At 43.8% G+C, this 13,849-nt stretch overlaps 1 protein-coding gene across 4 annotated transcripts in view; it reads right to left on the reverse strand.

Moving 5' to 3' along the window:
* Window positions 1–13,849, reverse strand: part of IGF2BP2 (insulin like growth factor 2 mRNA binding protein 2) — a 170,597-nt gene that overhangs the window by 46,824 nt on the left and 109,924 nt on the right. For all 4 annotated transcript variants that reach the window (XM_004577725.4, XM_058662188.1, XM_004577724.3 and 1 more), the window contains exons 3-4: window positions 3,039–3,087; window positions 387–438 (exon numbers count right to left, since the gene is read on the reverse strand). In XM_004577725.4, coding sequence (XP_004577782.1) covers window positions 387–438; window positions 3,039–3,087 — 101 coding nt within the window. The remainder of the gene's footprint in view (window positions 1–386; window positions 439–3,038; window positions 3,088–13,849) is intronic.

Raw genomic sequence — 13,849 nt, forward strand, 5'->3', positions numbered from 1 at the left:
CGATTCTGCATGTGGGAATCTTGCTCACTGGGAAACCCTCAGTCTAAGACATCAGGGATCTTTTTCTTAGCAAGGAAAAGGAAAGCAGTAAGAACGTAAACTCAATGACCCTTCAGGAATTAGGCTTACCCCATCCCTACCCAGTGCTTGAGCACATTACAAGGTATAGGGAAAAAAAGCCTGAAAATCCTATTGCTGAAAAAAAAAATAAACTCAAGTAAACAGAAAGATACAAATCTCTCTCACACACAGATTTACATCCATGAACTCCAGGAAACCTGTTACATGAATTCATTATTTCTCCCTGAAGTTGATCCAACCTATGAGAAATAATATCCCTAACGTTGCTTTCCAAACCTCAAATTGGTTGATTTCCTCATAATTACCTTGTTCCACATTCTCCACTGTCCCATACTGAGCCAAAAGTCCATCCAACACCTGGAAAAGAAAGCTTTAATGTCAAAAAGGGAAGAAAAAGTCGTATAAAAATACTGTGCAGTGATATTCCTTATTAAATGAATTAAAGGAAAACAAGGACAGCTGTGCTAACAATTAAATTGATATCTGAGGTCTTCCATAAAAAGTCAGAACTGAATATAGAAGACTTGCATTTCTTCATTGGTTCCCAAGTGATCTGTTCACTTAAGGTGACATGGCAGAATCTCAGAGTTGTGCTAAGTGTTAATAATCACCCCACATGATGACTTGAACCCACTGGCTGTTCTTCAAACAAGAAACGGAATAAATAAGAGTGAGGTTTACTTCTCCTTCTTGGAAAGTAAAATGATTCTTCATTCAGTTTTCCTTCCAGGGATCTGCTTATTTTACAATGGATTGGGATATACATGTTCAAAATTCTCTGTAATAAAAAGGTTTTCAAAAACCAGTGAAGGGCCCAATGCAGTAGCCTGGTGGCTAAAGGTCTCACCTTGCACATGCCGGGATCCCACATGGGTGCTGGTTCGTGTCCCGGTGACCCTGTTTCCCATCCAGCTCCCTGCTTGTGGCCTAGGAAAGCAGTTTAGGATAGCCCAAAGCCTTGGGACCCTGCACTTGCATAGGACACCCAGAAGAGGCTCCGGGCTCCTGGGTTCACACTGACGCTGCTCCGGCCGTTGCGGCCACTTGGAGAGTGAATCAACAGATGGAGGATCTTTCTGTCTCTCCTCCTCTTTGTATATTTGATTTTCCAATAAAAATAAAAATAAATCTAAAAAAATAAAAAGAGCCAGTGAAGGGGCGGGTGCAGTCTGCTGGCCCGTTGCCTATAGCTTCTGCATCCCATATGGGCACTGGTTCGAGTTCCAGCTGTTCCACTTCCGATCCAACTCCCTGCTTCTGGACTTGCAAATCAGCAGAGGATGGTTCAAGTAGCTGGGCACCTACACCCATGTGGGAGAACTGGGGGAAGCTCCTGGCTCTTGTTTTTGGTGGGTTTAGCTCTGGCCGAGTGGCCATTTGGGGAGTTCACCAGCAGTTAGAAGATCAATCTCTCTGTCTCACCTTATTTCTCTGTGACTCTGCCTTTAAGTAAAAATAAATAAGTCTTAGAAAAAAAAAGTTAAGTAAAGTATCCTGTTTCCTTTAAAGTGATTTTGACTTCCTTTGGTTTGGGGAATACAATATAGGGTAGTTTTGTTTTTAAATAATGCTTTAAGGCCACTCTCCATATTCTATCTCACTTTGTTTTAAGGTAGTACACTTACAAGTTTTACAACAGTGGAAACACATCTTAATTGTTGCTCATGGCATTTAACCCACCACAAACATAACCCTATTCAGGGAGCAGAGTTTAGCCTCATGGTTAAGAGCAACTGCATTAAATAAACAAATAAAAACAGCTGCATCAGCCCCATGCAATAGCCTAGTTAGTGGCTAAATCCTTGTCTTGCAACTGCAGGATCCCATGTGGGTGCTAGCTCATGTCCCAGCTGCTCTTCTAGCCTAGTTCCTTGCTTGTGGCCTGGGAAAGCAGTAGAGGATGGTACAAAGCCTTAGGACCCTGCATCAGTGTGGGAAACCTGGAAGAAGTTCCTGGCTCATGGCTTCAGACTGGCTCAGCTCTGGCCACTGTGGCCAGTTGGGGAGTGAACCAGCAGACAGAAGATTTTTCTCTCTGTATGTCCTTCTCTCTGTAAATCTATCTTCCAACAAAAATAAAATAAATCTTAAAAAAAAATAGAACAACTGCATCCTAATTCGAAAGCCTCGGTTTACTCCAGCTCTGGTGGCCAGAGGTTACAGCTCTGTCACCCACATGGGAGGTCTGGATTGAGCTCAAGGTCCCCAGCAGACCTGGCTGTTTTTCAGGCAATTTGAGACAGTGAACTAGCAGATAGGAGCTTTCTCTTTCTCTTTTCCTGCCTGCCTGTCAGTAAAATAAATTAAAATCTAAAAAGGAAAAACGTCACTCAAACCAAGATTTTGTGGTTTTTACTGGATTATTTTTATTTACTCATTTGAAAGGCAGAGTAACAGAGAATCTTCCACTCACTGGTTTACTCCCCAAATGGCTGCAATAGCCAGAACTGGGTCTGTCTAAAGCCAGGAGCCAGAAATGTCTTCTAAATCTCCAATTTGGGTGCAGGAGCCCAAGAATTTCAATCATCTTCCATTGCTTTCCTAGGTGCATTAACAGGAAACTAGATCAGAAGTGAGGCTGCTGGGATGTAAACGGCATCCACACTGGATGCTGGTGCTGCAGGCGGTGGCTTACTGTGGTAAGTAACAACTTTGGTTCTCACATTTTTGTTTTCAAATCATGATACAAAATCCAGATGCCAGGTTCGCAGCTTGTCTACTGGTTCTTGGCATTGTTGTGCTCAAGAGGACAGAAAAGAAGAGATCCTAATGCACATTTTTTGCATAACTAGGTGATAACTACAAAGACAGGCCTAGGACAGCTCCTGGACATCAGAGTACTAGGAGAGGAAGAAACAGGACCCAGAGGCTTGGTGGAAAGTCTGAGGACCTTCAGTAATCCTGAGTGGGGGAAAGGGAGCTGACGGAGAGAGAAGTCTGGGCAACCTTGGGCTTACCTCCCACTGCAGGTGAGGAGGGATGTTTCGAATCTGAATTTTCCTGCTCCTGCAAAAAGAAAACCACAACCTGTAACACTTTTTCTACAAACTTCAGCAAATAATAAAAACATTTAAGATTGCAATTTGAGTTCACTGTTCTGTGTTCACCAAGGCATGGCAAAAATTTCCTACTGTGAATCCCATCTAAGGCTATCAGTTACTTTGGAAAGCAGTAACAGTTATCTGCACACTCCTTTCCTCTTGCTTTTTTCCTCCTATTGCTAACATCTTGGAGATCTTCCTACATTCCTCACACCATTTCACGCTGCATGGACATTCTAAAGAATGCTGACCCACCCCCATGGTGGACAGTGGAGCCCTTTCCACCTTTTTTATGCGGAGGCTTTTAACAAGACCTGCTCTAATAGCTGCCTTAATAGCTTCGCATAACTTAGACTGCTTTTGCTTTTACTTAAAAAATAAATCAGGAAAAGAATGAAATATGAGGATTTCATTTTTTTTCTATTTTTTTTGAGAATATGCTAGACCTGGAAAGAAAACACATACAAACATTTTATTAGAAAGACTTGTCACTGAAATTCCAAAAACAACCTCATGGGGAGTTGCCAAAGAAATTCTTATTTTTTTCTTGGCTACTACTGGGTCAGAAGTGTCATATAGGGGCTGGATTGTCGTGTGTCTCCCTGTGGCTTAACCTGACACTGTAGTAGCCTCAGAGAGACGAGTAACAGTTGAGGTAAAAGGTTAGAGCAGGGAGAAGCAAACAGTGAAGGAAATGAGAGGCTCTAGCTACTGAACCTTCTTTTTTAAAGATTTTTTTAAGGCTGATTTTCTTTTTGAGACAAAGTTACAGAGCAAAGGAGCGAAAAAGAGATCTTCCATCTACCAGTTCACTTCCTGAATAGCTCCAATGCTGGACTTGAGCCAGGAGTTCCTTCTGGGTCTCCCACATGGGAGCAAGGGCTTAAGGACTTGGGTCATTCTCTGTTGCTTTCCTAGGCCGTAAGCTGGCTCAGAGGTAGAGCAGCAGGGACTTGAATTGGAGCCTATATGGGATGCCGACATCACAGGTGGAGGATTAGCATGCTGTGTCCCTGCGTTAGTTCCTTACCTTTTTATTATATTTGTTTTTAATTTAACAAAAAGGTACTCATGCTTTATTAGGGCTACTTTAGTGACGATACAGGCTGAGCTATAGAACCTTTCAGCCTGTGTCAGGTTGAGAAGGAAGCAGCAGCAAGAACTCACTTCCACCTCTATGCTGGGAGGGATGCCTGCCTCAGAGTGCTGGAGGCCACCAGGACCAAGACCCTGGCTCTGGGAGATGTGGTATCTGGTGAAAGCCTGCTCCATCTATCCCCCCACAGGATGGAAAGGGAAAGCTACTCTCTGGGGTCCCTCTTAAAGGGGAGCTAGTCTGCTGCATGGATCACAAGGTCCTACACTGTAATACCAACACCTTGGGCATCAGGAATTCAACATAGGAATCTACCAGCTCATCAACAGACCTTGACTCCTATGTAATTACAACACAATGTAATTAATGAATACATTTAATAATAATAAAAAAAGAGGTGTTAACTTCTGACTGCCCTTTTGGGGAAAGCATCAGGGATTGTTATCTGTCTGCTGTTGAAGGAAGCGGAAAGCGAAAACAGACAGTGAGGTGGTTATCTACGACAGGTGTGATGATTGTCCTGGACAAGGTGTTAGAGGAATTGCTCTACTGGCTTTGGGGGTACAGTGAGTGGAATTTGCATTAAAATGACCATTAAGATTCATTTTAACTCCAGGTTTCTGGAAGTTTCTTTTTTTGGAAAGAGATGCCAGAAAAAAAGTAAAAACCACTTCCCATTCAAAGGAACCAGCTGGCTTGTTTACAGTTGAATCCATCACACAGCGGTCTAGAGCAAAAACATCCTGACTTTCTAGAGATGCAGTATTTTAGCTCTTTGAAAATAAACTCACGCCCTGACTAGGCTGCAGCTCCCACTGGTTTGCATGAGGGCCAAGTGTGAAGCGGGCAGAATCAGGCTTGACTGCAACACTCATTGGTTCGCGTGGAAGACAGGGCTGAAAACAGAACTGACCCAGCAATTGCAACCACCAGCATATGCATAAGCTGATTGGGGTGACGGATTGTGCCAGACCCTGTACTGGCATTCACACACAAGAATCAGGTCTGGGATTACCTCAGACGAAGTTTATTTGCAGATCTCCCCAACTGAACTGCTGATCCCAGAACCCCAATCATGAAGAGAATTGCAGAGTCCATGGTCCAACCATAGAGGGCAGGTGTCAGAGCTAAACCTCCAGAGGCTCAGATGGAACAGTAGACCGTATATCCAAGTGCACATGGAAGAAATGGCCATCCATCGGAGTCTACAGAGGACACCTGGTACCATAACAGAGGACCCTTAGGTGGACTATGTCAGCCAGTGGATTCTAGAGAGATTTCATCATGCTAGGAACTGCTAGACTGGCAGCAACTCAGAACTGAACTATTGAAACTACTTGAACAGTGCCCTTAGGGCATGCCCCATGTCGGGGACCCTGAGATGGGGTGGGAGGTTGAGTGGGGCTTCTCCCTTTGTCTCCCTCCTTACCCCAGATACACACACACACACACAAATATGGAAGCAATGGTCTTACCCACTTTCCTGTAACCCTTGACCCTTTGTTCCCTAATCAACTATGTAAAGTTAATCAAAATTAAAACAGAAAAATTTAATTAAAAAAGGAACTCAACATCTGGAATTGCCTCTCTTTTTGTTGTACTCATATTCAGTTTTTAGTAAAGGGATTTTCTTTTTTGGGGCAGTAGAGATTTATTTATTTGAAAGGTAAAGTTACAAAGAGAGGGGAGAGACTGGGGAGGAAAAAGTCCAATCCTGGCAGCTCCACTTATAATCCAGCTCCCAGCTAATGGCTAAGGAAAAGCAGTAGAAAATGTCCGAAGAGCCTGGATCCCTGCCATCCACCTGGGAGACCCAGAGGAAGCTCCTGGCCTCCTGGCTCCTGGCTTTAGCCATCCAGGGAGTAAAGCAGGGCATGGAAGATCTCTTTCACTCTCTGTGTATGATTCCCCCTCACCCTCTTTCAAATAAGCGAATAAATGCAATGGTCAGAGCCAAGCCAATCCGAAGCCAGGAGCCAGGAGGCTCCCCCGGGTCCCCTACATGGGCACAGGGTCTCAAGGTTTTGGGTCATCCCCCACTACCCTCTCAGGCCACAAGCAAGGAGCTAGACAGGAAGCAGCGCAGCTGGGACTCAAACCGGTGCCCATATGGGATCGGATATGAGGCAAGGACTTAGCAACCTGGCTATTGTGCTGGGCCCAAAATCTTTGTTCTTAAAAGGCCACCATGGAATTATCAACTCGCCAATAATAAAATTTACATTTCAGTTAGGTTTTTCAGTTTAACAAGTTCTAGACAAGATCTGTCTCCCAACCCTCCAATAAATCTTAAAAAAATGGGTATTAGCAATGGATTTCCAGGAGCCAATGTTGTGGTGCAACAGGTAAAGCTGGTATCTGCAGTGCCAGCATCCCATATGGTCACAGGTTCGAGTCCACACTACTACACTTCCCATCCAGCTTCCTGCTAATGACCTGGGAAGGCAGTGGAAGATGGTCCAAGTGCTTGGGCCCTTGCACCCAAATGGAGCCCCAGAAGAAGCTCCTGATTTCGTACCTGTCCAGCCCTGGCCATTGTGACCATTTGAGGGAGTTAACCAGCAGATACAAGATCTATTTCTCTACCTTTCTTTAACTTTGCATTTCAAAAAAATAAGCAAAAAAAAAAAATCTTAAAGAAAAAAAAGACAACAACAAAACAAGAATGGAAGCTCAGCTTTTCCCTCCCTGAGTCAACCTCACTGTGGATATTCTGGCCAAAAACATCTCTTCCAGGAAGGGTTATTTTGGAAACTTCATCATAGTGGTTTGTTTTCTGCTCCTTACAGGGATTTATTAAGCACCCTTCAGAGAGAGTCACAAAGGTAATAGCTAGTAAACTCCTTCACAGGATTAGCTGACTCCTGGTTAACCAGCAGGCTCGCCTGGCACAAGGCCAAGGGCTGTACATACATGCAGGACCTGTGTGTGACAAATAACCCATTTCACATGTATGCTTAGCACCAGCCGCATGCAGCAACATCAGGGGTATTTTTTTTTAAGATGTATTTATTTATTCGAAAGAGAGAGAGAGAGAGGGAGGGAGAGAGGAAGAAGAAGAAGATAGAGAAGATAGATCTTCCATCTTCCGGTCCACCCTCTAGATAGCTGTAATGGCCAGAAGCTTCCTCTGGTCTCCCTTATGGGTACAAGAACCCAAGGGATTAGGCCATCTTCTAATGCTTTTCCAAAGACATTAGTAGCAGAAGTAGAGCAGCTGGGATTCCAACTGGCACCCATAGAGGATGTTTCATCTGCTATGCTATGCCATAATGTCAGCCCCAAGATCAAGTTCAAGGGCATTCCCAAAATATGTACTGCTCTAGAAGTGATCACAGACAAACAGAAAGAGTACTCAGGAGGGCTAGGATGCTCATGTGCACTTGAGTACAAGAAGCTAAGGTTCTGGGTTGTGAGGCTGACTCTGTGAGCCAAAACTCTGCTTCAGTTTCTCAAAGTCTCATCAGAGGAACAAATAAAGGCATTTGCTTTCATGCTTTCACTTTGTTGTGATGAATAGTCCAGTTAAAAAAGTATCAGTGCTTCCAGAGGCATGAAATAGTGTTGCCACTCACCCTTCACTGCTCTCTACTTGTTACCTTTCACTAAGGGTAAAAACAAATATTTACACCTAATACTTTAAGCTCCAATTACATAACATACAGAAACACAATGCAACACAAATTATAATCTAAGTGTGTAAATGTTTGCCTTGTGTGGCACGTGGTAAACACAAATCACTTTTGTGAAGCTACAGTTCCATGTCCAAGCCACCAACAACTCTACCATCCTTCTAGCATCTCATCTATTCATTCCCAAAGAATTGCCCCTCTCCTTCCTCCCATACCTGTGTCTATCCTTACTCTTCTTCGGCTCAAGCCTGGTCTGGAAGAGTTTGTGCTGAGCCATCACTAAGGCTCCCCACGAGCATCAGCTGCTGATTGCTTGCTGCCTTTCTTCCCTGGCCCATTTCATCCCAAATCCCATGCTCCCATGCGAAGAGAAACAGGTGCTTCCTGAAGACACTGGTCATCAGACAATGTGATTTCTTTCATTCCAGTTTATCAGTGATAAACCAACAGCACTGGGACTGGTACTGTGGCATGGCAGGAAAAGCCACTGGCATCCCAGAAGGGTACCAGCTCGAATCCCAGCTGCTTCATTTCCAATCCAGTTCCCTGTTACCCTGTTAACTTCTGGGAAAGTAGCAGAAGATGGCCTAAGTGCTTGGGCCCTTACAGGTACATGACAGACAGAGAACAAACTCCATGCTCCTAGTTTCTAACCAGTTATGGTTATAGCCATTTGGGGATTAACCAGCAAATGGAAGACCTTTCCCTCTCTCTCTCTCTGTAACTCTGTCTTTCAAATAAATAAATTTTCAAAAATGAAGAAGAAATACAGAGTAAGAAATGCTGGCAAGGATGTGGAGAAACGACACCACGCACACATTATTGGTGGGAGTATAAATTAGCGTAGCCACGGTGGAAAACAGTGTGGAGAATTCTTACGAATGCCAACAGCAACAGCATTTAAGTTTTGGAAAGAAGGAGCTGTTCCTTCCAGATATAGATCACGTTGATCTTATTATAGTCATGATAATGATCAAGGGAGAAAGGCACTTGTGCCTCCGTCACAGAGAGCTGCTTGCCATGTAAATCAACTGGTATTTCCCATCCTTACAAGGGGACTGTCTTGCCCACATTCCAAGCCAAGTGGCATGAACCACCCAAACCATCCATACCCAAGTACTCTGACCAAGATTAAGACACCTTTCATCTGATTTTGACCAACAGGACAATCTCTAAGATGAAAAGTGTTTTTTTTTTTCCCCAAATTTATATCAAAATGTTCTTCAAGCTCTTGTATGCTTAAAGGCTAATAAACATGTGTTCCAGGTGTTGGGTTATAGCAGTGAATAACACAAAAAAACCTGCATGAAGCTAACAATGTAAGATGTAAGAAAGAGGACATACTGAGCTCAGCAACCCTTAGACTGCTCCATCTGTAGTTCACAGTTGGCTGGGCCTACTCTCCCAGCTCATAGTTTTAGTGGGCAGGCAGAAGCACCAATTTCTTTTTTTTAAAAAAAATATTTATTTATTTTTTTATTGGAAAGGCAGATATCCAGACAGGAGGAGAGACAGAGAGGAAGATCCTCCATCCGATGATTCACTCCCCAAGTGACCGCAACGGCCGGTGCTGTGCCAATCCGAAGCCAGGAGCCAGGAGCTCTTCCAGGTCTCCCACTTGAGTGCAGGGTCCCAAAGTTTTGGGCCATCCTCGACTGCTTTCCCAGGTCACAAGCAGGGAGCTGGATGGGAAGCAGGGCTGCCTGGATTAGAACCGGTGACCACATGGGATCCCAGCATGCAAGGCGAGGACTTTAACCACTACGCTATCACGCCGGGCCCCAAAGCACCCATTTCTGCACAGAGTCCTCATGATGGGAGGACAGCTGTGACAGAGCATCCCTGCGACCCTGCAGCTAGCACCACGAGGACCGGCATTGGTATGAGCCGTGGGACATCCGCAGTCCCCAGAAGTTTCCTCTGCCACTCACAGCAGCAACAAGCAGCTGCAACAAGAATTAGAAAGCCCCAGGGCAATTATGTTTACATGGACCACAGGGGAGAAGATCAGGGATTTTTTTTTTTCTTGCTATGAGGAAAGTTACTTATCATCTTTGTGAGAAGAGCTCACATACCAATAAAAAAAAACAAACAAAAGTACTTTATAGGATGAACAAGTCAACATCTTCAATATAAGGTATAGATGGGGTGGAGGAAAATCACTCACTCCTGGAGCTGGTGTGCACAAATATAATGAAATCCATTTTAAAAGCTCCTACTGTGGCCAATTTTTAAAACAGATGAACAAACTAGGAAAGAACAAAAACCAGGTATTTCATGGAGGATTGAGTTCTGAATTCATTTAGGGCAAATTACAGGGAAGATAACTTCAAATATTCAGGTTTAATATATAACCAACTTTAGGGGGGGACAAGACTTTTACACAGAGAAATTTTTCCCATGGTGTTACCAGAAATGCAATATTCTTGAGCAGTTTCTTTCCTGAACCATGGACGTCCTACTCCTGTCCCTGCGCGCACACACACACAGCTTCTGGGCTGGTGACGCAAACATAACCGCCATTCAGTCAATCTGATGAATGAATGTATGTACACGACCGGGTTAATAACAGTGGTGCTTAAATACAAAATTCTTTCCAGCTGCTGATTCACACGTTCTTCTGAGTTCCTTGTCTTACAAAAACTGTAAACAGAGCATCTGTCTCAGTTGGTTCCTGGGTTTTCATCGCTTCTTCTCACGGCAGCACCATTAACTGGGCAGGCTCCAGCAGTACCCATTCACAGGAAGTTGCATATTGGAGTCACCACTAGAACTGGATGATTGTGAGTAACTGCCCTGCTTCAGCAGGGGGACACAGGAAGTCTCTGCTACCATAGCTTCAGGTTCCTTTTCCTGCAAACTTTGCTTCCCTGGATGCAGCCTAGGACTGCCCTTACCTTCAGAGTCCTGCTCCTTTCACTGGATGGAGCAGAGGGCGGGGGAAGAGATTCAGCAGGTACACTCCCTGGCAATTCACAGTCCGCAGTCCCACTGCTATTATGATGAAATTCTTGCCCTTTTACTTGTCCCCTTTCATCAGCCCTCAGGAAATCATTAAAAAGAATGCCACAAACAGCATGCATTCTATAAGTGTAGGTATTAAGGCTATTTTGATAGAGGCTCAAAACCTCTAAACTCCCTCGCCCCTCCCATTCCCAGGTTTGGTCCTGATGCACTCAGGAGAGCTGGAATCACAACCCAAGGAGTCATTGCCTGGAGTTAGCAATGAACCAGGAAAGAAATTGCAAAATTTTACAGAGTCATTTGTGGATTCAGGCTAAAGACCCAGGTCAGAGCAATTTCAGCTACTAATCCTATACATTCTGCTGCTGCATCTCTTTTCTTATATATAAAATATTTATTTATTGGAAAGGCAGATATACAGAGAGAAGGAGAGACAGAGAGAAAGGTCTTCTTCCATCTGCTGGTTCACTCCCCAAGTGGTTGCAACAGCCAGAGCTGAGCTGATCTGAAGTCAGGAGCCAGGAGCTTATTTTGGGTCTCCCACTTGAGTGCAGGGTTCTAAGGCTTTGGGCCACCCTCTACTGCTTTCCCAGGCCACAAGCAGGGAGCTGGAATGGAAGTGGAGCAGCCAGGATATGAATTGGTGCCCACATGGGATCCTGGTGGATTCAAGGTGAGGATTTAGCCACTAGGCTTTGTGCCAGACCCTGCTTTTTCATTAAAGTACAACTTGATTGCTGTGTTAATAAGTGTGTTTTGGTGAAAAATGCAAGATTTGTAATATTCCATCAACATGATCACGGACATAAAAAGACTTTAATTTATAAATACCCACAGGAAAAGGCCAAAGCCCTTGATTTTGTACAGAAAAATGTATCCAATAATTCCACCCACCCCTAGTAAAACATCTTATTATCACCAAAGGCTGCCATTATTTCAACAGTAGAGAGAAGCAGAGCAAGAGGCACAAGATAGGAACTGCAGCTCAGGGGGCAGACCCTCACTGCAACACAGCAAAGTCACCCGAGAAATGCCATCAGTCATTTAACTTCTCAGACTAAGGCCTCACGCGTGAGACAGACGATAGCTACAACAGACTCTTTCCAGTTTAAGATTTAGTTCATTTTCTCAGCAAAATAAAACAGCTTCAAAAATAAGGTAAGCAGAAGTAAAAAGGGTCCTAATATGGACCTCAGGCAACAGGTACTGAAGTTTGAAAAAGAAGAATCTTAACAAAGCTTGCATTTGCTTGCATCACAATTTTGAACAAGCCAACAGGTAAGTTAGATGAGAAGACCATACATAGTATTTTTGCACTAGCTTAAAAATAATAACAGGTTTGTAACTCAACTGAGGTCACACCCACCCCCTAGAGCCTGGACTGATACTTTCTTCCAGCCTGCTGCAGAGAGCTGTAGGTTTACATCTCCATCAGGGCCATGGTTACTCTTGTGCAACCTGTGGTGTCCAGTTTGAAGGTCTGATGCACTTTCATGAGGGTTTACTATGAAGAGAAGGTATTGCACCGCTAATAGGAGCTCATTCATTTCCTAGAGGTCTATGTAGGCCTTGGTGCAGGGTGGTGAGTGAGAAAGCTTGAACTGCCCCCAGGGAATCCTACTGATGTTATAAACTACCAGATCAAAGTGTCTATTTCCACTACAGAGAAACTGAACTCTGGCCCTAATTCAGACGTTAGTTAATTAGCATGGCAGTAACTCTCTACTTGTTATTGCAACTTTAATCAAAACAGTCTTGTGAGGTACGCCTTCACGTGGTTAAGGTAATATGCTTCAGCAGCAGGTAAGAGAAGCTTAAGGCATGACACATTTCGTGGAAAAGCAGTGGTGGGTGGCTTATTTACTGAAACACTTTTAGATAATTGTCCTAGGCCCTTTCCAGCTCCAATGGTCTAGGTAACAGGTAAGACTACAAAGGCCGGCAGACAAAACACAGGAAAGAAAGGTAGTGAAGGTGGTGTTGAGAAATCAGAGTGGAGTGTTGACACTACACACAGCTCTTTCTCACAATTTTTATAGAGTCATTCTGTACACCCCTGCAAACCTGAACACTTACACTGTGCTCTCAACTAGTATTACAAAAAACAAAACAAAACAAACTTATTTCTTGGAAAATTTATTAAGGGGCAGCAAAGCAGATGAAGTTGCTATCTGAGATACCGGCAAGCATATGGTTGCCAGTTTGTGTCCTGGCCGCTCCACTACCCACATAGCTCCCTGTTGGTGGCCTGGGAAAAGCAGCAGAAGACGGCCCAGGCTTTTGCACCCCTGCACCCACATGGGAGACCTACAGGAAGCTACTGCCATTCCGGCTATCTGGAGAGTGAACTGCTAGATAAGAAATTTTTCTTTTATATGTAACTTTGACTTTCAAATAAATAAATCTTTAAAAAATTATTTAAGAGGCAGAGGGATCATGTGGAGGGAGAAACAGAACTAGGTATGAAGATTTTCCATCACTGTTTTGTTTTTACATGCCCACAACAGTCAAGACTTGGCCAGGTTGCAACAAGGAGCCTAGAGCTCCTTCCATGTGTTCCACATGGAAGAAGAGACTCAAGCATTTGGGTCATCATCTGCTGCTTTTCCAGGCACATTGGTAGGAAGCTGGAAGCAGACTAGCTGGGGCTCCAACATGAAATGCATGCATTCCCAAGCAGAGGCCCAACATGCCGAACCGCCACGCTTACCTCAAACCAAATTTACCTTTTAGAAACAAGTACTATATATTCTTTATATGAAATGCACCAAAGAGTAGGAAAATTCTCCCTTTTATACCTAACATTCAGTTATTTAGTTCATATAACCAATTTTTAAAAATTTCATCCAGAATATTACGTACATAAGCATATATTGTGGGTCTGTGTGTATATATATATATATTTTTTCAGCCAAATACAAATAGATGCCTTTTATTTTTTTCTCTCGATCTCCATTGTCCCGAAGCAGAATCACTGCACTACCGTATTCCTGCAAGGTAAACTTTTCAGTTTCCACTTGACTGAAATTAGACTG

This window comes from Ochotona princeps, chromosome 3 (assembly GCF_030435755.1).
Source record: "Ochotona princeps isolate mOchPri1 chromosome 3, mOchPri1.hap1, whole genome shotgun sequence".
Classification (NCBI taxonomy): domain Eukaryota; kingdom Metazoa; phylum Chordata; class Mammalia; order Lagomorpha; family Ochotonidae; genus Ochotona; species Ochotona princeps.